We start from the raw sequence: 23,887 nt of genomic DNA on the forward strand, positions 1-23,887 counted from the left end.
AACAACATATGAAAGAGAAGTGTGAGACGAGCGTCTGTTCAAAACTGCGTAAAGAAGGGAGATAAGGCCCGGGGCGCCCGGGTGCTGCTGGCAAAGCCGTTCAAAAGCAGATTTCTGATATGGGAAAGCAGAAGTGGCCCTCAGTGAAAGTAGCCAGTGCCGCAATTGAAGGTACCGGAAAAATTCCGCTGGGGGAACATCCCGAGACTCCCGAAGGACATTCCAGGCGGAAAAGGACCGAAAAGTCAAAAAGTGTTGCACCTGTGAGAAACCATGAGCCACCCACCAAGAAAACGCCCTCGGGCAATCTAGACCCGGTGGGAAAAGAGGGTTGTTAACGATTGGAAGCAAGGGCAAAAAGGGTGACATCAGGCCACTGGAGTAACGTACCGAGTCCCAGACTTGTAGGCCATGGAGCAACATCGGACTCAGCGCCATAGGGCGCAGGGCAGGGGGTAGCCATAGGAGTGTCGACAGTGCGATAGGGGCACAATTAGGTAGTTCCAGCAGGACCCAGAGAGGAACATCGGAGGAAGCGTGCAACATAGACAGCGGGGCAATCTGGCTCGCCTGATAATACTTAGCTACATTGGGTACCCCTAGACCACCCTGGAGTCTATGAGCAAAGAGCGTATTTCTAGAGACTCTGGGGTGTTTATCAGCCCAGATAGAACGCATGAACTTCGCCTGAAGCAACCGAAGAAAGTGAGGGGGAACCCGCACCGGGAGGGTGCGAAAATAATATAACAATTTCGGCAAGATGGTCATTTTCACTGAATGAACCTGTCCTATCCAAGACAGGTGCGGAAATTGCCAGGAATGCATAAGAGAATATAAAGAGCTAAGCAAAGGATAATAATTTGCAGCAAAAAGGGAGTCATAGGTGGGGGTCAAGCGAATGCCCAAGTATTCCAAAAAAGAGGAAGCCCACCGGTAAGGGAAGTGGGATTGTAGGCGCGAAACCAAATCCGAAGCCAAAGTAATATTAAGAGCGACGGTTTTATCCAAGTTGATACGTAAACCCGAAATCAAGGAAAAGCGCTCAAGAACTCGTTGCAAGTTAGGAAGCGTCGTCAGAGGATTAGTAAGGGTCAAGAGGGCATCGTCCGCAAAGAGGCTCAGATTAAACTCCTGTCCCGCGTATGGAACCCCCGATATATTGCAATCAGTCCGGAGCGCTAAAGCCAGTGGCTCAAGCGCCAGGACAAAGAGCGCCGGGGACAGCGGGCAACCCTGCCTCGTCCCTTGCCCCAACAGGAAAGGGATCCGAGAAATACCCAGCGTATTTAACGGAGGCCGAGGGAAAGGAATATAAGGCCTGAATCCAAGAGAGAATAGAATCCCCGAAACCCCAACGAGACAGCACAAACCGCAGATATTCCCAAGATAGAGAATCAAAAGCTTTATATATGTCCAAGGACAGTAGGAATCCTGGGATTTTCCGTTGTTGCAGAAAATGAATAAGATGGACCACCTTACGGACGTTATCACCCGCCTGCCTCCCGGGGACGAACCCTACTTGGTCCCGGTGGACCAGGCTACACAAATATTTATTGATGCGAAAACTAAGGATCTTGCCCAATATCTTCAGGTCTTCATTAAGAAGAGAAATGGGCCGGAAGGCTTGCGATTCCTGGACATCGTCGGTCGTCTTAGGAATCATAGAGATATGTGCCCTAAGTGCGTCCGGAGAGGGCAAAGAGCCCTGTCGTTACTCATTGAAATAGGCCGCTAAAAAGGGCGCCAATCGGGCTGAGAATTTTTTATAATAGAGACCGGAGAAGCCGTCGGGACCTGGGGCCGCGGTGGACCATAAAGATTTGATCGCTTGGAGCACTTCCGGTACGGTGACACCAGCGTTGAGGGCTGCCTGTGCTGCCTCGGTTAATCCGGGAAGATGGAGGTCTTGAAAGAATGCCTCTGCCTGGGCCACAGGGAAAGGATCTGGGGCAGCATAGAGGCGCGAAAGGAAGTCCGAAAATCGGGAAACAATCTGCTGGGGATTAGAAGTACAGCCACCTGTGGAAAGTCGAAGTCGAATCGGTTTATGGGGTTTCCCCACAGAATTGAGTTTCCTGGCTAGCATGGGACCGGGCTTATTAGCGCAGGAGTAAAATTTATGTCTGGTCCAACGCAGGGCCCGTTCCGCCTCCGAAGAGGCGAGGAGGTCCAATTCTGTCGCCAGAGCGTCCCGAGCGCGTTTATGGGCCACGGATGGAGATGACTTCCAACGCGCATCCGCAGAGGCCAGGAGAGAATGAAGCTCCAAGAGTCGGCGTTCCCGCTTCTGGACCGCAGCCAGCCTGACATACTTTTTTAATCCAAAAGATTAAAGCCCAACTCCGTGAAACCTAAAAATATTGTCATGCAGTAGGGCTGAGCGCACACTGCAGGAGTTGATTGCTCATTTATGTCTAGAGGACATTTAAAGAATATTTAGTTACCTAATCCTCCCCTCCTCCATGCTGCTAGACCGGCCCCACAGCATCTTCTACCCAGTGGTCTAAGCTCCTAAAGTCATCAAGACCAATGAATAGTCCCTTGTCCTGCATTGGATATGATGATGCCAAGGAACAGTCTATGGCCAACTCTTTGGGGAGCTCTGCCTTCTAGGAGAGCAGAGGATCACGTAAGTAAAAATGCCTTTATTCTTCCGTGGACTAAACAAGCAATTACCCATGCAATGTGGGCCCACTGCAAGGGATAATTTCCAAGTTATCTTGGGCTTTAAAATGAGAAGGTACACCATGCCAAAGGTTGAGAGTCCAAATAATTTTAGCTCATAGATTATTCAAAAGAAATAAGCCAACATGCTTCAAGAGTCATAAGTAACATCCTTTATCAGTTATGTTATAAAATGTTCTATTTAGCAATCCTGTTGATGGCAAGTTTCCACCAGTGACAGGATTGCTAGTGTGACATTGCCTCAGATGAGAGATCAGTAATGTAGGATACTTTAATTTCACAGGGAGGGGGAAAAATACAGTTTATGAGTACTGAAAATTGGAAACAGGAACAAGGGGCCTCATTTATTAAAGAGTTTGATCGACAAACTGACAGTGTTTGTACAGGAACTTGAGTTTCTCTTTCATGTCACTGCTGGTTACAGAATGAAACTATGGACAGCACAGAAAGTCTGTGTTTCAGATGTTTGGAAATATGAATTCCTCCTTTTTGTAAGAAGAGGCTGGATCCCTGTCTGCTGCCTTTGAATAGTCTAAATAATTGTCTAAATTTTGCAGAACAATTGTACTAATAGCGGCATTTCACTTATGAGTGAAGGCACAGGAATTGCTGGGTATTAAGCAGCATCTACTTTTTGGGACATACTAATTGGATGGATGAAAGAGGGAACAGCTATCGGAAGACTTTGAAATGAGATTGTGAATAAAGATCTTGCTTGCTCTGAATTGCTTGCACAGAAAAGCAATTAAAAATGCTATTAACGGCTGCAAACTGCATCTGGAACGGAAGAACACACGTTGGAAAATAATTAGAATTAACTCCATTTCTCCTGGGAAATACAGAGACCTTGCACTGTGGTCTCCTTGAATGAGTTCCTCTGAATGTAATTTTGCTCATATAAAGATTATGTCTGGTGTTAAATAATTTGCACTGTGAGATCAGAAACATAGCCAATTTGATACACAAGTACCTGACTTCATAATGAGCAGAAAATATCTTGCGGCAATGTAAAAAAAAAATGTAACGGATGCTAAGAGTAGCAGTGTCATACACAGAGGTCTCACTGACAACTGGTGATGTTACATCTGCCCATCTGCAAATCTGCTTGCCCAATCCCCTTGACTGTGAACAGCAGCATGCACATGACTTCTGCACCCTTCCCTATTCTCCACAATTAATAAAATAATTGGTACCCAGATCACAGAGATTTTCCAGCTAGTTAGAAGAATGTTGAATTGCAGTGTCCCGCACCTCCCAAAGTCAGAAGAGCTCATTGTGATCCCTAAAGAAGACACAAACATCCTGATCAGCAATACTCAGTAGACCATATATGACCTGTCTTAGGCCCAGATGTCAGTTTTTTTTATTCACGTTTAAACAACGGTCTTTGGAGTAACACTGTAACAAACTAACATTAAAACAATTGTACATATCTCAGTTAGGTTTACCAACATGCTGAAAAGTCTTCCTTGCATCATAGAACAACAGAAGTGCATTTAAATTGGAACTGGCCTTATCTCACATGTGATTTTTTTTGCCTATCCCTGAGTTCTTCTTTAACATTGCAGGTAATTCAGCTTGGCCTCATTTCTAAAGTTATGTATAATGTACTGAGGTTATTATTATTATTATACTGAATTTATATAGCGCCAACAGTTTGCTCAGCACTTTGCAATATAACGGGAGATAATACAGCAACAATACAGTTCAATACAAGAGGGATAGGAGAGTGAGGTGATTTCTGTTGTTAGTAAGTGTTCAGAGCCTACCAATTACTATCAGCTTATTTTCCTCTTTCTCTATTCCCATTGGTGTCTTGTCTGTGTCTACACCTACCTAACCCACCCGAGAAAGTTTTTTACAGCTAAACTCCAGGAAACCTAAAAATCCTCCCTTGCAGTGGGGATGTGCTCACAATGCAAGGGTTAACTGCAAATTTATATCTAGGGGATTGGAAAAAGCAGATTTATTTACCAGATACTCTGTTCCTGCAGATATCTCTGCACTGCTAGACCAGTCCAGACAGACTCTTTTCCCCCATGCTTGGGTAGTCTAAGGTCCTCTGATGTCATCAAGACTGATGCAGGGCCCATAGCCCTGCAATGGATGTAAGGATGCAGAGGGAAAGCACACAAATTGCTATGGCCGAGCAGCTGCATCCAAGCCATACACCACCAAGTGAAATGCAAAGTGTCAAATGCAGTGGTGTAAAGCACACCGCCACTGTACCCTAGAGCAGTGGAAACGTGTTCTCTGGATGGATGTGTCTGAGTTTGGCGGTTGCCAGGAGAACGGTACTTGCCTGACTGTATTGTGCCAAGTGTAAAGTCTGGTGGAGGGGGGGTTATGGTGTGGGGTTGTTTTTCAGGGATTGGGCTTGGTCCCTTAGTTCCAGTGAAAGAAACTCTTTAGCCATCAGCATACCAAGACATTTCAGACAATTTCATGCTCCCAACTTTGTGAGAACAGTTTGGGGATAGCCCCTTCCTGTTCCAACATGACTGCGCACTAGTGCACAAAGCAAGGTCCACAAAGATATGGATGAGCAAGTTTGGGGTGGAGAAACTTGACTGGCCTGCACAGAATCCTGACCTCAACCCAACAGAACACCTTTGGGATGAATTAGAGTGGAGACTCCGAAATCAGTGAATGACCTCACAAATGCGCTTCTGGAAGAATGGTCAAACATTCCCATAGACACACTCCTAAACCTTGTGGTCAGCCTTCCCAGAAGAGTTAAAGCTCTTATAGCTGCAAAGGGCGGGGCCAACTCAACATTGTACCGTATGGACTAAGACTGGGATGCCATTAAAGTTCAAGCGCGTGTAAAGGCAGGCATCCCAATACTTTTGGCAATATAATGTACGTGTACCGGGTCTTAGGGAGATTCCAATTTTCTATTTGTCCTTTTTACCCATACAATTAAAAGTGTAACTTATGGAAAATCCCACATTTTGGGTTGACATCAGAAGACTAATTGAGGGGAAATCTTCCAATGGGGACCCTTCTGACACACCGGTATTCCTGGACTTTAGAGGGATTTCCTTTCACTTCCTGTTTTGGGACAAGGAGTGAAAAGAAATCTCCCAAATGGGACAAAGATGGCAAAACAACTGATGGGGGTTTTAACCCTTCCTTACTCTAGGCAAAATGAAAAAAAAATGTTTTGTCTTTAATTACACTTTAGGGTTAACTGGACTTCTTCATCCTTTGGTCTATTGCTCCTGTTGTGATTTTATGTTTTGGGACAAACTTCCAGTAGAGGCAGTGAGCCAATTAACAGTATGTAAATTTAAACATAGGTCGATCCTCACTGCAGCTAGTGTCCAGCTTATCTGATCCAGCAGATTCCTTCTTAGTTCATAGTGGAAAGCACATGGCAACATTCCCTTCAAATGCAGGCAATACCTACATTTAAACAGCAAGCACTCAAAACAGATCCACTAGAAAATGTTATTATGATTAGAATAAAAACAGCCACCTCTGCAAACGTGTTTCACCCAGTACTGGCTTTACTCCACCCACTGTGGTGGAGAAGGCTGTCTTTATTCCAATTCCGTAACAAAACTTCCTAGTAGATCTGTTTTGAGTGATTGCTGGATTTAGGTTTCTCCTTGGACAAATATCTAAAAAGAGCACACTTGTCTTTTAGTGTCCAGACCACTTGTCTTTATCTGCCATAAGTCTTCTATGTCTATTTTATGCTTTTTCTAAATCTGCACACTAAAATCAAGAAGGTAAGTGCCCCATTATGATTTAGGAAATCGAAAAGTTTTTTTCACATTTTAAAAAGTCTCAAATATATATAAAAAGTGAATATGGGATGTAAACAATGTAGTATGGCAAATTCTGACTAGTTTGAAAAACACAGTGACTTTAGGTGTCCAATATTTCAAAAGACAAATCTTTAGAACCTGGAACTATTCGGGGGAGTTGGTAACTACGAGGAAGATGGGTATCACTCTGTATAGTGACAGTTCTTCCGAATCTGATTTGTCAATGTCTGGTGGATGCTGGAGAGGTAGTCAAACTACCTTAATGATTCCTTTAATTTCTGATGGTGAAATCCCTGTGCTTGAGATTTCAGGTATGCACACCCGCCAGAGTCCTTATATGGTGCCTCCATCTTAACTCTTTTTAATTTTACAAATTTATATTATAAAGAACACAATGGAAGGGCCAAAAACACCCTAAGGTGGGCTGAAGCACCAATAACTCCAAGGTGGATCGTTATAGAGTCATGACATTGAGTGCCAAAACAGTTCAAGTTGAGCTGATTTACTAAAAGGCAAATAGACTATGCACTTTGCAAGCGCTGTTGCACTTATTTTCCTCAAAGTTTAGTAAATGTGGTGCTATCCATCATTCAGTCATGTGCAAAAAAAAAATGCTGATTTTTTTCCCCTTGCATCTGATTGGGTATTCTTTGCAAAGTTGAGCTTCACCACATTCACTAAGTTCTGGAGAAAATGAGTGCAATTGCACTTGTAAAGTGCACTATTTGCCTTTAGTAAACCAAACCCAGTGTGTGCCTTTGTTTAGCTAGATTCCACCTATTACTGAAATCCATTTCTAGCAGACTTACAAATATGTAAACACAAACAGCATGTTATCGAGACTGTTGTAAAGCTTGGACCCTGAATCCACAGTATAAACTGATACCTGCATGTTCTTACATTTTTAGATCCACCGCTGGTCAATCTGACAGTGGAGCCACAACCAGTGCTGGAGGATAACGTGGTGAAGTTTCACTGTGCAGCCAAGGCCAACCCAGCAGTTACTCAGTACCGGTAAGATCAGTCTCCTCTTCTGTTAAATATAGAGATTATGATCCAGTCCCCAGACACAGAACAGATCTAATGTTTTATGGTACCCTGGAGAATGTTTTAGACTAGCACTCCTTTAGGGAAAACGTTTAATCCAACCCATGTCACCTGTAACCACTGATAATATAAACACAGCCTCAAACACAGGAAGCTTGTAGATCTAAATGCTATTTAGATTAGACCTATTGACTAAAGCACATAATAAAAGACCCCATTTTGCTTTCCAACACATTTTCACCTTGTCTCAACCTCTCTCCTGTTTGGTGCCGTTGATTTCCTCCAGGCACTTCCTCTCCACAAGTACTTGGTCCGGTGTCAGTTGCACATTTAGCTCTGAACTATCTTCCTGTTAATGACAAAGATGAAACATGCCTGTGCAATGTGTGATGGCATGGCCAATTGTAGTCTCCACCTCGGCAGCATATGCAGGGGCACAACTGCGACACAGGAACAAAGCATTGACACCCTATAACAGTCTGAACAAGGAACTTTATACTAGGTTCACCTATATATACCCTAAGTGGTGGGTAAGAATCATGAGTGAACATTGAGTGTACAGCCCATGGCAATCAGGCTGTTTATTAGCTTGGGATTTTATCTACTATCTATTTACCTACCTACCTATCTATCTATATACACTATATGATCAAAAGTTTGTGGACAGCTGATAATTTCACATACTATATGGCAAAAATTATGTGACACCCCCTCCTGCAGTAGTTATTGAGTGCAGGTGATTCCAATGAAAGTTCTTGTCAATGTTACAGCATACAAAGAAATATTAAACTGTGTACTTCCAAACTTGTGATGACAGTTTTAGGACATGACTGTGCCCAAAAGTCAGGTCCAAAAAAATATGGTTTGATGAGCTTGGTGTGGAGGAACCTGAGTTGCCTTCACAGAGCATTGACCTCAACCCTATTAAAATCTTTGGGGTATACTCAAATGCCTATTGCGTGCCAGGCCTTCTCGTTCAACATCAGTACTAGACCTCACAAATACTCTTTTTACTATATGGGTCAAATTCCCACAGACATGCTTTCCAGTGCAACCTGTTATAGCCCCAAAGTGTTGTTCAGTTGTGTATCAATGCTCATGGTTTGGAATGGCATATTTAACAAACTTGTATATTTTAGGTGTGATGGTCTGGTGTCCAAAAACTTTTGATCATATAGTGTGTGTGTACAGTGCCTTGAAAAAGTATTCATACCCATTGAAATTTTCCACAATTTAACATGTTACAACCAAAAAGTAAATTTATTTTATTGGGATTTTATGTGGAAGACCAACACAAAGTGGCACATAATCGTGAAGTGGGAGGAAAATGATAAATGGTTTTCAAAATGTTTTACAAATACATATCTGAAAAGCGTGGCATGCATTTATATTCAGCCTTCTTTACTCTGATGCCCCCAACTAAAATCTAGCGGAACCAATTGCCTTCAGAAGTTACCTAATTAGTAAATAGAGTCCACCTGTGTGTAATTTAATCTCAGTACACATACAGCTGTTCTATGAAGCCCTCAGAGGTTTGTTAGAGAACATTTGTGAACACACAGCATCATGAAGGTCAAGGGAGCACACCAGACAGGTCAAGGATAAAGTTGTGGAGAAGTTTAAAGCAGGGATAGGTTATAAAAAAAATATCCCAAGCTTTCAACATCTCATGGAGCACTGTTCAATCCATCATCCGAAAATGGAAAGAGTATGCTCAATTGGCCTACACCACTGCTAAAGGATCTACCCCTCTGTGGGTTTCTATTGAAGCTCTCTCCTGCCACCCCCTAGCTGTTGGCTCATTACTTTGGCTTCCTAATTGATCGTGCCCTTCTATACTATGCCCCACTTTTACACATTCTTTGACAGTGTGGGACAGAGTACGCCACCGCAAGTCATTGCCATCTCCACCCACGCCCTTGGCGCCGGTCTTTTGTAACCCTGAATTTGTACCTAGTTTAGTACCTTTTTCAATGGTGGATCAATAAAGGACTGTTGCGGATAGGAGACTACCTTAAGGGTGATCATATACACTGTGTACAGCATTTTAAAGATACGCTGCAAATGCCTGTTACCGAAATTTTCAGATACAACCTGATTGTCTCATTTATCCACTCAAAGCTTACTTTATTGGATGAACCTCCCTTACTTACCAGCTTTGAACTTTCCTGTCAGAACAGGGATTTTCCCAAAGGCCGTGTCTCCACAGTGTATGCTCTCCTCACTGACCCGAGCTGTAAGCTTCCCTATATAGATCAATGGGAACGGGACCTGACTGTCAGCTATAACCTATCGGATTGGCAAGATATTGCCCTGACACTATATAAAGTTTCCATCAATACTACCCTAATTGAAGCAAACTATAAAAGATTGTTATGATAGTACTTGGTCCCTTCTCGGACAGCGAAGATGCATCCATCTGCTTCTGCGATATGTTTCCGGCGTTGTGGCCAAGTGGGTTCTATGTATCACATCTGGTGGCAATGTCCAATAGCAACCACATTTTGGATTCGCATGTTCAGTTTGATCAATTCAGTGATGGGGGTAAATATTCGCAGATCCCTGGAGACGGCCCTCTTTCATAAATTCCCGGATAATGTTCCCAGAAAGTCTCATAAATTGATCACATATATGCTGTTGGCATCGAGAATTACTATAGCTAGACATTGGAAGCAATCGGTTAACCCGCTTGACTATGTTAAGAATAAATTTAATTGGATTATGATTAACGACAAGCTCACCTGTATTCTACACAATAATACTAGAAAATGTTACAAAAACATTTGACCCGTGGACTCAATATATTTCTGTGCCTTAATATCCCTCCACTTGACTCTCTCTTTCGCTCTCTTCTTCACTTTCTCTATTCTCTTTTCTCTATTCTTCATCATTCTCTCTTTTGTCTATTCGGATGGGTTACGCCCAATCCGTATTTGTTTTCCAACATTTGTCCTGCCTTAAACGTCAATACTCTGTGTGTTATTTCAGGTCCATGAACAGTGGTTTTTCCCCTTTACCTCTCACTACACTTCCTATCTTCCCCCTACCTTATTCCCTTCCCAGTTCCCTCCCTCTTCCCTTTCTCTACCACTATGCCAATCTCCCATATATGGCAGATATGGGTTGTGAACCCTGGTCTGGATTATCCAATAGCTACGCTCCAGAGTTCTTAGTCTTCTGTTGAATATTTTACGTCTGATAAACTTTGTTATTTGCGTGCTATAATCTACATATTTTGATAGGACATTGTTCATTTGTATTACTTGTTATTTGAAAAATTTTTCAATAAAAACTATTGGATTTTAAAAATAATTGTTAAGAAAAAAAGTAATAAAAAAATTGAGAAAAATATATTTTCTAAATTAACATTTTTGGTTGTAACATGACAAAATGTGGAGAATTTCAAGGGGTATGAATACTTTTGACTTTTTCAGGTCACTGTGTATGTGTGTATATATATATATATATATATATATATATATATACACACACACACACACACACACATACACACTTACATGCTTCTTGCTGTAGGGGCACCCAACAGGTAGGAGGGGCCAGGAGCACCTGTGGGGGACCCGAGAAGAGGAAGATCTGGGCTGCTGCAGAAATTCTTGCCTGTTCCACACTTCACTCTGCATTGAACAGTTCAATGCATGCTGTAATTAAGCTACCAGAGCCTGCAAGTACTACATGAAATATAAAAAAAATAAACATACAGTGCAGTGCTTCCTTTAAATACCACAAAACACATGAATGTAAACAGATATAATGAAAAATAGTGAACAATTCTAATTGCAAAGTCTCTTGATAGTGTTACTTCTTGAACTTCAAAAAAACTCCTTAGCTCTATATCTTCTTAAAACTTAATCCATCACCACAAACACCAGATGTGCCCTCACCTGGAGTTTTTGACCTCACATATAGTTAGGTCAAAAAATGCATATGTCCCTTGAAGTGGTACCCCATATGGAAAAAGGATGACACCAAGTCCCAAACTAACTTGCCACTGCTCCCCATGTAGTCTGGGCATCCGGGGGGCTCCACGTGACTATCTATTCCCTCGTAAATCCAAAACTTATAAGTATAACCTGTTGTCCTCTCACAGGTCTTCTACATCTTGACCCCATATCTGGCACGCTTGCTGGGGAGAAATTGTTTGAATGCAAGGCGGCCAGAAAAATTAATGAGGGACTCATCAACGCAGATTTTTTGCTGGGAAGTATAGATATCTGGACATTTTTGGTTAAGGTGATTTGCGAGGGGCTGAATTTTGTGGAGCCAATCAAATTCAGGGTCACCCTGAGGATGACAGAGTGTATTGTCGTTGAAATGCATAAAACACATTATACTCTCATATCTATGCCTGGCCATGGCAGCAGAGAACACGGGCATATGATGAATCGGGTCTGCGGACCAATACAACCGCAATTAATTTCTTTTAGTAATGCCCATGTTGAGGGTTAGACCCAAAAAAAATGTAAATTCGGAAACTGTAATGAGTTTCCATGCAACTGGTCTGGCAAGGTTTGAATTTGGGTTGGTGGCGATAAATTGTTGTGCATAAAAATTGCTTTGATCCACAATCAACGCATACAGATATTCCGTGAAAAACAGCTCCAAAAATCAAGGAGGTATGTGAAAGACCAAAGTTTACTAGACCGCTGGTACTCGCCAGTTCACCAAAAGGTAGCGTGGCACTAGTACTGGCAATCTGCTGCATATGAGAGTCATCAAAATTTACCGGAAAGTGCTAACAGAGATCAGGCCTGATTCTGCGAACACTGCAGTTTTGTGTGCAATGTATCAAGTGACAGTGAGCTACTGACACTGCACTTGCTGGGGGAGAGGGGGGGGGGTAAGCGTAGTGGCTAAATGCAGGTGCTGGCAGGTGCTGGGGCTGATCTCGCTAACGCTGCATTTTTGGGGAAGCTATACCAATGTGAACGCTGGTATAGTGCTGATCTGATCAGAGATATTGATCTGTTCAGACACTATACTAGCAATGGAGGTTTATTGTGCATGAGCGTGCTCCTGGCAATCAAGGGGTTAAATGTGATGACTGGTGTACTGATGGGCAATCTGACACTATCTGGGAGGGGCGTAAAAACCATGGGAGTGCAAATAATGTATATATATATATATGTGATTTTGCGCACCCATGCCGCCCTGTAGCAGTATTTCTGCTATAGGGCGGTCAGGAAGCAGTTACAGAAATGGTTTGTGTTATGTCGATGCGTTACTTTAACTGACAAATGCGCGGTCATGCAGCACTGCACCCAAATTAAATTTACATCCTTTTTCCCCACAAATTGAGCTTTCTTTCGGTGGTATTTGAACGCCTGTGCATTTTTTATTTTTTGCGCTATAAAAAAAAAGGCTGACAATTTTGAGAAAAAAAACTATATTTTGGACTTTTTGCTATAAAACATGTCCAGTAAAAAAATGTGAAAATCAAATTTCGTCATACATTTTGGCTAAAATGTATTCTGCAACATGTCTTTGCTAAAAAAAAATCCAAATACTTGTAAATTAATTGGTTTACGTGAAAGTTATAGCGTCTACAAATGGCGGGAAAGATACTGGGATTTTTTTTATACTAATAATGGCGGTGATCAGCGATTTATGACAGTGATCAGCAACTGATGGCGGGACTGCGGGACAGCGGCGGACATTTTGACACTGGGGGGGAACTGACTTGGGTCACTGACATCCCCAGTGACACCAATACAGTGATCAGTGCAAAAAAAAACACTGACACTGTACTAATGGCACTGGGGAGGAAGGGGTTAACTTTTTTTTAGGCAATGAAAGGGTTAACTGTGTGAGGGGAGTGTTTTACTAGGGGGCGGGGGTGTGTGCTTCACAGGAACACACTGATCCTAAGAGATAAGCTCTCAGGAACAGTGTGTTAGGAACTGACAGGGAGCAGAGCTGCATTGTAAACAATGCAGCTGCGCTCTGTGTCACTGTTTGCCAGCAACCGCCGGGACCCGGTGATTGACACCTGTGGCCACGATTGGCGGCACGGGTAGGGCGGTCGCGTGCCTCAGGCGCGCCCCTACCTGTTTTGCAATATCACGTTTTAAAACGTGATTTTGCCCAGCGGTGCCACCTTGTGGCCGTTTTTCTACAGTGGCTGGACGGCAAGCAGTTAAAGGAAGCACGGCACTATATGTTTATTTTTTAGATTATGCACATGTTATGAGTATGTGTAAGCTGCTTTCTGGATTGTAGTTATTGAGTTATACCCACTGTATAAGTTAGTATATTAGTTTGTATTATTTTTGGCTGTTCATGAGAATCAATTGATTATATTTGTGTACCACATGAAATATGCTAGGCTTCTGTATTTCACCACCTACCCTTCCCACAAGAAGATACAGTGTGTAAAAAAAACAACATTCAGAAGGAGGAATGTACTGAATGCCTGTGATGAGAAACGTGCTCCTGCGCTTACACATCTAACAATTATTCTCATGTACGAACATTGCTCGTTTTTCATCTCCAAGATACAAAAAGGCCTTAAAATTGCAGCCACTTCATCCTAAAGAACCAATGCTGCTCTGGGTCGCTCACACTGCACCCATGATGTATATGTGCCATTAAATCCCTTCTATAAATAGATGGCTTGCATTAGCGGATATTGTGGTAGGTATAGATAATGACAGTACTCAGCAATATGGTCTGCTTTATACACATTAACCTATTTTACAGTATCACAGCAGGGGGATGCATGTACGAGGGACTAAACTGTGATCTTAAAGGCAAGACAGGACGACGATGCTTTGTAGGTAGGGTCACGAAATCCGACAATAAAAATGTTAAAGGTGCCCATATGCTCATTCAGGGTAAATAGACACAGTAAAGAGCAGGTAACTGTACTTTTGTATAGTTATCCTTTGACTGACACACCCCGAATTCTCATACTTATCTGCCCATGCTCCAAAAAGATCCCCATTGGCTTATTTTAGAGAAATTCCATTAATCTCAAGGGAGAAGCCATCTATTTTGCATCCCAGTGGTGGCTGTCATTTCCATAGAAATGAATGGAATGTTTCTGCACATACATAGAAGAAGCTGTCTAGCCAGGAGAGTTTGCATGACAGCCTTGCAACTCCCAGTAGGCCACACACTAGGGAACTTAACAAGTAAACACAGGTGAGTATAGGTCTTTGGAGGAGGTGCAGGGTGAGTCATGCAAAGACTGACCATACAAAAGTACAGCTATTCTTTCAGCAGGTTCATTGCAATAGTTTTAGCTAATCTCAGGTGAGTTCAAGTAAAGGTAAAAGGGAAGGTCAGGAGAAGAGTATTTCCTGCTCTATTGGGTGTCATTTTGGATGATGTAATCTGAGAGGTAGAGGGAAGCTCAGGAGCACAGTATTTTCATCTTATGAAGGGGGTGACATTTTGGATGGTGTAATCAGAAAGGTAGAGAAATGAAAAGGAGCAAAGTCTTTTCCACCCTAAATGGGGGTCACATTGGATAGTAAAATCAGAAAGGCAGAGAAAAGATCAGGAGCAGTGGATTTTCCACCTTATAAACTGGTCACATTTCACATTGTAATCAGAAAGGTAGAGAGAAGGCTAGAAGCAAAATATTTCTACACCATGGAAGGTTCATGTTGGATGATATAATCAAAAATGTAAAGAGGAGGCCAGGAGTAGAGTATTTCCACACTATGGAGGTGTCATACTGCATGCTTGCTAACATCTCTATCCCATTTCCCAGGAAATTGTCACCCTGCCACACACATAGCATGGCCTACCAGGCAGTTCCACCCAAATTATACCCACTTTCTTGGCAGTCCCATCCGTAATTATGTGAGAACTTCGCACTCTCAGTTGCAAACCTTCAATGCTTGTGCATGCTCAACAATTCAAATAAGGGTGATGCTGCAAACTTGGGATGCAGCCCAGGACACAGTATCATTGAGACAAAGTGCATAGATGTGGGATTGTCATGGCAAATCTGGGGCAGCTGGCATGCATATTTGTTGGATTGTGAGTTTAGAAAGGTGGGGGGGGATTGTTCACCCCTCGAAAGGGCTACTTGGGCCGTCTAATCAGAAAGGTAGCCAGAAAGTCAAAAGTTATTTATTTATTTCAGGTACTTATATAGCACCGTCAATTTACGCAGCGGTTTACATATATATTGTACATTCACATCAGTCCGTGCCCTCAAAGGGCATACAATCTAAGGTCCCTAACTCACATTCTTACATACACATATTAGGGCCAATTTAGACAGGAGCCAATTAAACTACCAGCATGTCTTTTGAGTGCGGGAGGAAACCGGAGTACCTGGAGGAAACCCACGCAGGCACAGGGTGAACATAAACCCTATGCAGGAGTTACTGGATGTAATCAAAAAGCTAAAGGGAAGGCTAGGAGAATAATATTTTACACCCTAAGGAAGTGTCATGTTAGGTGGTGAGAGAAGACTGGGGCATTGTATTTTCTACCCTATGCAAAGGTCGTGTTGAATTGTGTATTTAAAAAGGTAGCGAGAAGGTCAGGAGTAGAGTATTTTACACTCAAGGCATGGGGGCACTTGGATGGTGTAATCAGAAAAGTAGAGAGAAGGTCAGCAGGAGGATATTTTCCACCCTATGGAGGGATCATTTTGCTGGTATAATCAGAAAAGGAGCGAGAAGGTCAACAGTAGTGTATTTTCCACCCTATGCAGGGGTCACTTGGACAGTGTAATCAGAAAGGTAAAGAGGAGGTCAAGGGTATTCCTCCTAATGGAGAGTCACATTAGATGGTGAAAACATAGAAGTTCTAAAAACTAATGCACAGATTTTGAATTGGTGGTTACAGGCACAGAGTGGTGCTTGAGTGACAGGTGCACTTTATTTCTGAACTAACCACATAACTCTCTGTAGTGCTCCCCTCTCATTATATGCAGAACAAGTAAGTAGATGGCATCGTAAGACAGACAGCTGTAGTCATTAGAGTGCAGTATTTTATCTCAAAGCAGTATTGGCTTAGATATACACGGCTTAGGGTTGTTTACACATGTGTGACAGTAATGTGGGGAAACAGATGTGTGCAGCTCATGGATCATGACTTATATTACTCATATGATCAAAGCAAAAGGGCCCAGCTGTATGAGCGCAACACACAGCCTCTTGTAAAGGTTAATTATTATGGTGAAATTGCAGCAGAAAAGAAAAGCTTCTCTCTGCAGAGAGAGATAAAAGGAATCAAAGCATTGCTACTTTATAAACTGGAGAGACAGAGGGTTACATACAACTAAATGGAGGTACAATATGTACAAGTGCTTATTGTCAGTATGAACACGGAATTTGGATCCTTATTTATAATAGCTAGTGATAAAAGAAGTGGAGATGCTCTTGTCTGAAGGCTTTTTTTCCAGAAGTCCAGTAGTGAAAGCACTTGATTTAGAGGATAAGTTCACTTTCGGATCATGTTAAGCATTCCACATTTCAGCATCTGCTGCATCTCACCCCCCCCCCCCCCCCCCCCCCGTTACATTGGTATCTTCTCCCTGCACCCGCTGTTGCAATTTTAAAATAATGCAGCTGTGTAGGGCTCAGCCCACACATCATCATCATTCATTCACAGAATTCTGTAAATGAATGCCTACAAGTACCATCAAGCACTGTGGTGGATGATTTGTAGTTCTCAATGAACTCCAAGGGTGCTGGTGAGTTCTTTCGTAATCTACTGATCTTCCTTCTTTCAGGTAACTGGCTGTTTGTATGAGGCTATGCTGAGAGCCTGCAGAAGCCTGAAATTGCACCCATGATCTGCTGATTGCAGGTGCAATGCTCTGCAGGTTCCTTAGGAAAAAAAATAATACATGCACATTTGTTTACCTGCCAAAAAATGTGCATTTATCGTTTTTTGTTTTTTTTTGAAAAGGTGAATTTATCCCTTAAAGCTTCACTCACATGGGCACACAGTATGCGTACTTTCTTCCTAGAACACAGGTTCTTGTTGGCTGAGTTAGCAGAAGATTCAGCGTAAAATACACGCTTAAATTTCCCACGCGTAGGCAAGTTTAGACATGTACAGCATTTAGATACGTACAATTCTTCTAATGACTTTACTTTTTAATGCGTATGTGTGTATATACACTTAGTATCTGCAGATATGCATGGACCTGGATACAGCTGTGTCCTACTTTTTTGTATGTCGCTAAACATAGCACACATTTTTGTTTGCAGGTGCAGTTCTGTGTATGGCCCCATTAATTGCAACAGTGATGTGTTTAGATGTGTACAAAACTATACTCTGTATGCATCTAAACACCGCTTTTTATGTGTCCATGCAAATGAGCTTTGAGCCTTGGTTCACACCTATATGTTTTTAGTGCGTTTTGCAGAAACGCACTACAGTCCATTTAACATGGTTTCCTATGGATGTAGTTCACATCTGTGCATTATGAGACAAGGCCGGTTTGTTTTTTGGAAAGGGTCAATGGACCCGCACCAAAAATGCCAGTGTTGCGTTTTTGATGTGCTTTGCAGTATTTTTTTGCTAATTGGAATGTATGACAGTTCTGTTCAAGTTGTGCAACTCTGTTGTGACTTTGCACTCTCTGACACTCAAGTAGCATCAAAGTTGGGGTAGTGCAGGAACCTTTATGTGTGCAAAGTTGTATTTTTTGTGGGCTAATAGGAAAGTATGATGCTACTTGAGTGCCAGAGAGTGGAAAGTCACACTACATGAATAGATCTGTTAGAGGTTTGTCACCTTTTAATCATCTGGAGCAATGGTTCCAGCGGTCTCACCCGGGATTTACCCCACGAGGAAACGCTTGTCATGACTTTCCTGCTAGTTCAGGGGTCAAGCTGTTAAAGTGAGTGGCTGGTTTGCTCCTTGGTGGCATCCAACACATCTATCACACTGATGCCAAGCATGCCACTCTTCGCTGGTTATCATTCCTGAAGATATCATTGGATTGAATACATTTTTAGTGACTTTGATTTATTGTTTATTGGTTTGAACTGCAGTGTTTTATTTTATAGATGTGAACCTAGCCTTATAGTCTCGAGTCTCTGTCATGAAACATATGCAACTTAAAATAAAGTTCATGTCCCATAATAAAACCCAAACTTTCTGTGCTTTGTGTCAGTCGTGATGTTGATGATAGTGGAAGAAACATTTTTAAAAACCGGGGGCAAATTAATGTTTTCTAGCAAACAGGGAAATGGATGCATTTATAGTTTAAATTTAAAACAATATCCTGCTTTTTTAACAAAATGAGGAGACTGGGGCACCTCATCACCTATTCCAAAAGACTTTCTATACATCTTTCCACGAGGAAGACTTCATACACAGAAGGGATTAGAAGCTCGTGAAGGAGGGTGAATGTTCAATTGTGTGTATACTTTGCTTAATAAATATGTTGAAGTTATGTTCACAACAATCATTCACATGAGTGGAAAAATCCTGTTTTCTTTTTTTTTCTAGCATGTGACTAGGTATTTAAGGTAAACATAGCTTTAATAGCTTATTTACTAAGCCAAGCGACCATTCAGTTTGTTCATTAAACAATTTACGCTCCTTTACAAAATAGACCCCTCTGTATAGGAAGGATTGGGCTTTATACATGTGGTACAAAGATATGGATTTTATATCCAGGAAGTGGAAATGAACAGCCTCCAAAGAACTGACTCCAAAAAGAGCAGCCATAAAACAGGCTTCAAAAGAGTTCAAGTTCAAATGAGGATTCTCTTCGGTCTTCAATCTAGCAGAAGTGACAAAAGCAGGTTCCATGGATTTGTTGACATTTTTGCAGGGACAGAAAACAGTGTAGACAGTCTGTTTGAAGACCACAACAAAAGAGCTATAGATTTCAGACCTCCATATGTTTAAAAAAATTCTGATAAAGGTACATTTGCTCACTCCAACTTTCCGTGGGAATCAGTATTTTTAGGCAGAAGGCACACATAGCTCCACCACACAGCTCATCATACATCCATCACCCCCCCCCCCCCTCCCAAAAAAAATATAACAAAAAATAATAATAATGTATAATATGTAAAAACACATTTAATTGCCTACAGTGTTGTTTATCATCAACAAAACTATATATTGCAAAATATTTTTTCTCCTCCTGTTGCCCCAAGAACTTTTCCTCAGGGTAAGATGTTCTCTTTTGGCACCCAGCTCTTCTATTCCAAAAATGAGGAAGAGTGAAATAGGTGGTTGGGAACTGGATGAACCAGAGTGACATTAGTTAAACCTACAGTATAACTGTTTGTTTTCATGAACTGCTTTACATTATACATGGTTTATAATAGTTTCTGTATGGTTACCCAGTCTGTCAATTTCCCAGCCATGCTCTTGAGTTTTTCAATATATACAAATACTATGGCGCAAGCCTAAGATGTAAATAACAAGAGATCTAGAACTAGCAATGGGGAAAATAGTTATCTGTCCATAAGGTCCATGTCATTAGAAAGTCCATAATCAATAATCAGTAAAAGGCACACAATAGGCAGCTCCACCAAGAGACTGCCTATTGTGGCAGGGAAACACAAGGGGGCACCACTAAGTGCAGTATTAAAACAGTATTTAATAAGCCATAAGTATTGCACTCACATAATACCAGAAGAGCGTGTATAAACATAGATAGCTCCGGCATGAATGATCACAACCGCTCTGATGTTGATGTATTCATGGCTGCATGGGAGAACATACTCAGACAGAGAACCAGCCAAGCTTCCATGCTTCACAGGAGGAACCAACTTCCGCGATCGTCCTGGGATGAATTTTATAATGGTTAATGAGAAGCTAACGGCCATGCTGTTAGACACCCACCCAAAGTTTTTGCAGATCTGGCGCCCTTGAATTGATGTGGCCCAACCATCTAGATTTGACCAGACCCTTCTGTCGATATAAGACTCTCCTGGCGCGATCCCCTGGAGCCCTTTCTTTGTCTTAACTATCCTTGTTTCTCCCTTCTTTTCTTTTTTCTCTTCTTTCTCTCCTTTGTTTTTGTTAATCTTCATGTTATTTGCGCTGATTGTAATACTTCTAGAGAATTATACCTGCAATGTTTTATATACCTGTCAGACTTTCTTGAGAGTCCTTGGTGTGGAGTACCTACAGTATGTGCATCCAGTGCAGCTCCGTGCCCAGCTTTTCCTACCCTCTGTATGCAATTTTTGTGGTTATCTTTGGCCTTTGCCTACTAGTCCATTGGTCATGACTTGTTTGCTATTAATGCAAGTTATCCGGTTTCTTTCCACCCTTTTATGTATTGTGTTTATGTACTCAGTTTCTCTCTGTCAATACTTCAGTGCATTGCGCAGTACCATTCGTTGTCATCATTATCGTCCGTTCGCGCATGCGCGAAGCATGCAAACGGCGACCATTTTATTGAAGAACAGTATACACAGACACACATTGAAGACACCCCAGCCAAGGAAAGTTAAGGTGAAGGTTAATCACCAGACCAAATATTATTGTCGAATCGAATGGGCGGTACCAATCATTAATCCCATAACATATTAGTTATTAGTGGTAACTATAGGACGTAGTGCGTACTGAAACGGACTACCAATCTAATATTATCATGAAATAATTAAAGCGTACATTACCAATGTAGTGTAATTTGTGGGACTACAAGTACCGGGACAATCTTAATCTTGGAAGTATTCTCATGTTGCTGAGGCATAGTGTTCAAGCATTCAACAATATAATAAGAAACATATGAGTTATACATATATATGGTTTAAAAGATTAATAGTAATTTATGACAATATGATTCTAATTACATAAAAATACAAATATGATATAGTTAAAAAAAATATGATAAGATGAAAAATATAATAAAAAATTAAAGAAATATATAAATTGTCAAAAATGGGAATAATTAAGTCCAAGATTGCTGATTGCTGATCGTAATACATAAAATAAATAAATACGTACATAAATATTTATAAAAAATACAGGAAATGAACAATAGGAATAATCCCTCCAAAAAATATTAACCAACCAACAAAGAGGGGAGATGATAACAACCCAAAAATAGTAAAATGCCTTAACACGAGACTTTCATAGGATTTATGGCAAGATCTATAATTATAAGATTAGTATGATATACAACTAGATCATTAAAATAATTATGTATGATTATAGATGTCAAGAGATCATTAAAAGTTAATTATAATTATTTATAAAAAATACATAAATAAAACTGGATATTAAAATTGAGCTGGATAATAAATAGATGTACCAAGAATATAAAAGATGTCAAAATGATAAATATTAGATGCTACATGCAAAGTATAGGATGTTGGCAACAGATGGTAGGTACCCATTGTGTACATCAAGATACTATCATATCTGAATGATTAATTTTAGACAGAGATAAGTTAGCTGGTATCAATAAAGCAGTTAATGTCGAGGTCGATATTAATGCCAAGTGGTGTAAGGGTACGCAGTAAAAAAATCCACTTAGTCTTTAGCATGGATACCGCTTGACGTCTGAAGGTACCTCTCCAATGTTTCTTCACAGTATCTATACCTATGAATTTTAAGCGGTGTGGGTTCCTATTATGCAATTCCCGGAAGTGCATAGATACAGAATGTTCCTTGAACCCTTTCTTAATATTGCTCAGGTGCTCTCTGAGCCTATCTCTCAATCTCCTGGTGGTCCTTCCTATATATTGTTTAGCACATGAACATTCCAGGATATACACGACATGCGTGCTATTACACGTAATAACTGATTGAATGTCATACGACTTGCCAGTGATGTTAGAGCGAAAGTTTTTCACTGTTTTTTTGTGGATACCGTTATTTACACATAGCATGCATCTATTGCATGGATAGAACCCTTTCTGACTGAAGCAAAAGGATAGCTGTTTAGGTGGATTAACAATGTTGGGGGCTAAGATATTCCTCAGAGGAGGTGCTTTTTGGTATGTGATTTCAGGGAAATCAGGTAAAGCAGCGCCTAAAACTGGATCATTTTTAAGCATTGTCCAGTTTTTTTTTTTAGATTCTCACTTATTTATACTGAACCGAAAAGTTGGTTATACACAGACAAAACCTATCTCCCTTAATCTTGTCTTTAGAGACAAGGAGATCTTCTCTATTGAGGTCACTCACCTCTTTAATCTCTTTTTCTAGGGTGGCGGCATTATAACCTTTCTCCATAAAACGTTTTTTTTCAAAATCTCTGATTGGGAGATATAATCTTCGGTTTTATCACAATTTCTGCATAGACGCAGAAATTGCCCCTTGGGGATATTATCCAACCATCTCGGATGGTGACAGCTATCCTTAGGTATAAAGTTATTCCTATCTGTTGCTTTAAATAAACTTTTGGTAAAAACTCTTGTGCCATCATTAAAAAGTGTTAAATCTAAAAAGTTGATCTCGCTGTAATCGTACTGGAAGGTGAGTTTAATGTTCAAATTATTATAGTTAAGAGTAGTAAAAAAGTTAGTTAGAGAGATGCAAGCCGTGTACCGGGGTGGGCTCCCCAGGATACAGTGAAGTCACAAACAAGGAAAGCAACCCCAACACCTGCTTTTGCCACAACAGAATTTTACTTAGATGTGGCAAATAAACACAACTACAAATGCTGGAAACATACAATAAATTTACATCCACCCAGCCCAAAGGCTGAGACCCTTGTGCTGCACAGCACGGCGCCTTCTGATGGATGAAGGTAGAAAGTGAAGTAATTTACCTACTGGCGGGCACAAATAAGCTGCCACACCTTACCTGTTATTACCCTAAAAGAGCAGGAATCAGTGTATGGGTGTATGGTATGGGCTAGCCTGCGGTGCAGCACAACAGCTTACAAACTTACACAAATCTACAGTATTCCCTCCCCCATAACTGGTCCTGTAACACGTGCCTGAGTATTCCTTCTGAGCAAAACGCCAGTCTGGCTTGAGTTTTCAGGATTTTATCAGCTCTCCAATATGAAATGTTACTTTAAGTTGTGGAGTCCTTCCAATAATCAGTAACAACACTTGTGGCCTGACACAAACAGAGACCCTAACTAACTAACTATAGGCCTGAACTCAGTCTCAAGGCGCCAACACTGAAATGAGGTGCGTGCACGATCTTACCGACCCGTGTCTACTTTGCTGGTGACTCTGAACAGAACAAATGTCTCTCCAACAAGCATGCGATCTTGTCGTATATGTTGCTTAGTTCCTCTGGTCTAATCAGCTTCCTGGCAGCAAACTCATCAGCTTCACTCAGCTGCAGGTCTGGTTACTGAGGGACGCATGCACACCTGGATGTCATCGGATTCTCAGCTCACATGGCCCCTTTGTTCAGCATCGTCCAAAACATGGCTGCAGTCTCCTCTGCCTGTTCTCTCCAACTCTGAGTTCAAAACCCCACCTCTTCATGAATATACAAATATCTAT

General features: G+C 41.4%; 1 protein-coding gene across 2 annotated transcripts in view; it reads left to right on the plus strand.

Annotated features, from left to right (window-relative positions):
- KIRREL3 (kirre like nephrin family adhesion molecule 3) overlaps window positions 1–23,887 on the plus strand; it is a 1,079,924-nt gene that overhangs the window by 839,165 nt on the left and 216,872 nt on the right. For both annotated transcript variants that reach the window (XM_089652098.1, XM_089652099.1), the window contains exon 7: window positions 7,370–7,475. In XM_089652098.1, coding sequence (XP_089508224.1) covers window positions 7,370–7,475 — 106 coding nt within the window. The remainder of the gene's footprint in view (window positions 1–7,369; window positions 7,476–23,887) is intronic.

Source organism: Staurois parvus, unplaced genomic scaffold (genome assembly GCF_062004578.1).
Source record: "Staurois parvus isolate SC_StPar_1 unplaced genomic scaffold, SC_StPar_1.0 ptg000671l, whole genome shotgun sequence".
In the NCBI taxonomy this organism is placed as follows: domain Eukaryota; kingdom Metazoa; phylum Chordata; class Amphibia; order Anura; family Ranidae; genus Staurois; species Staurois parvus.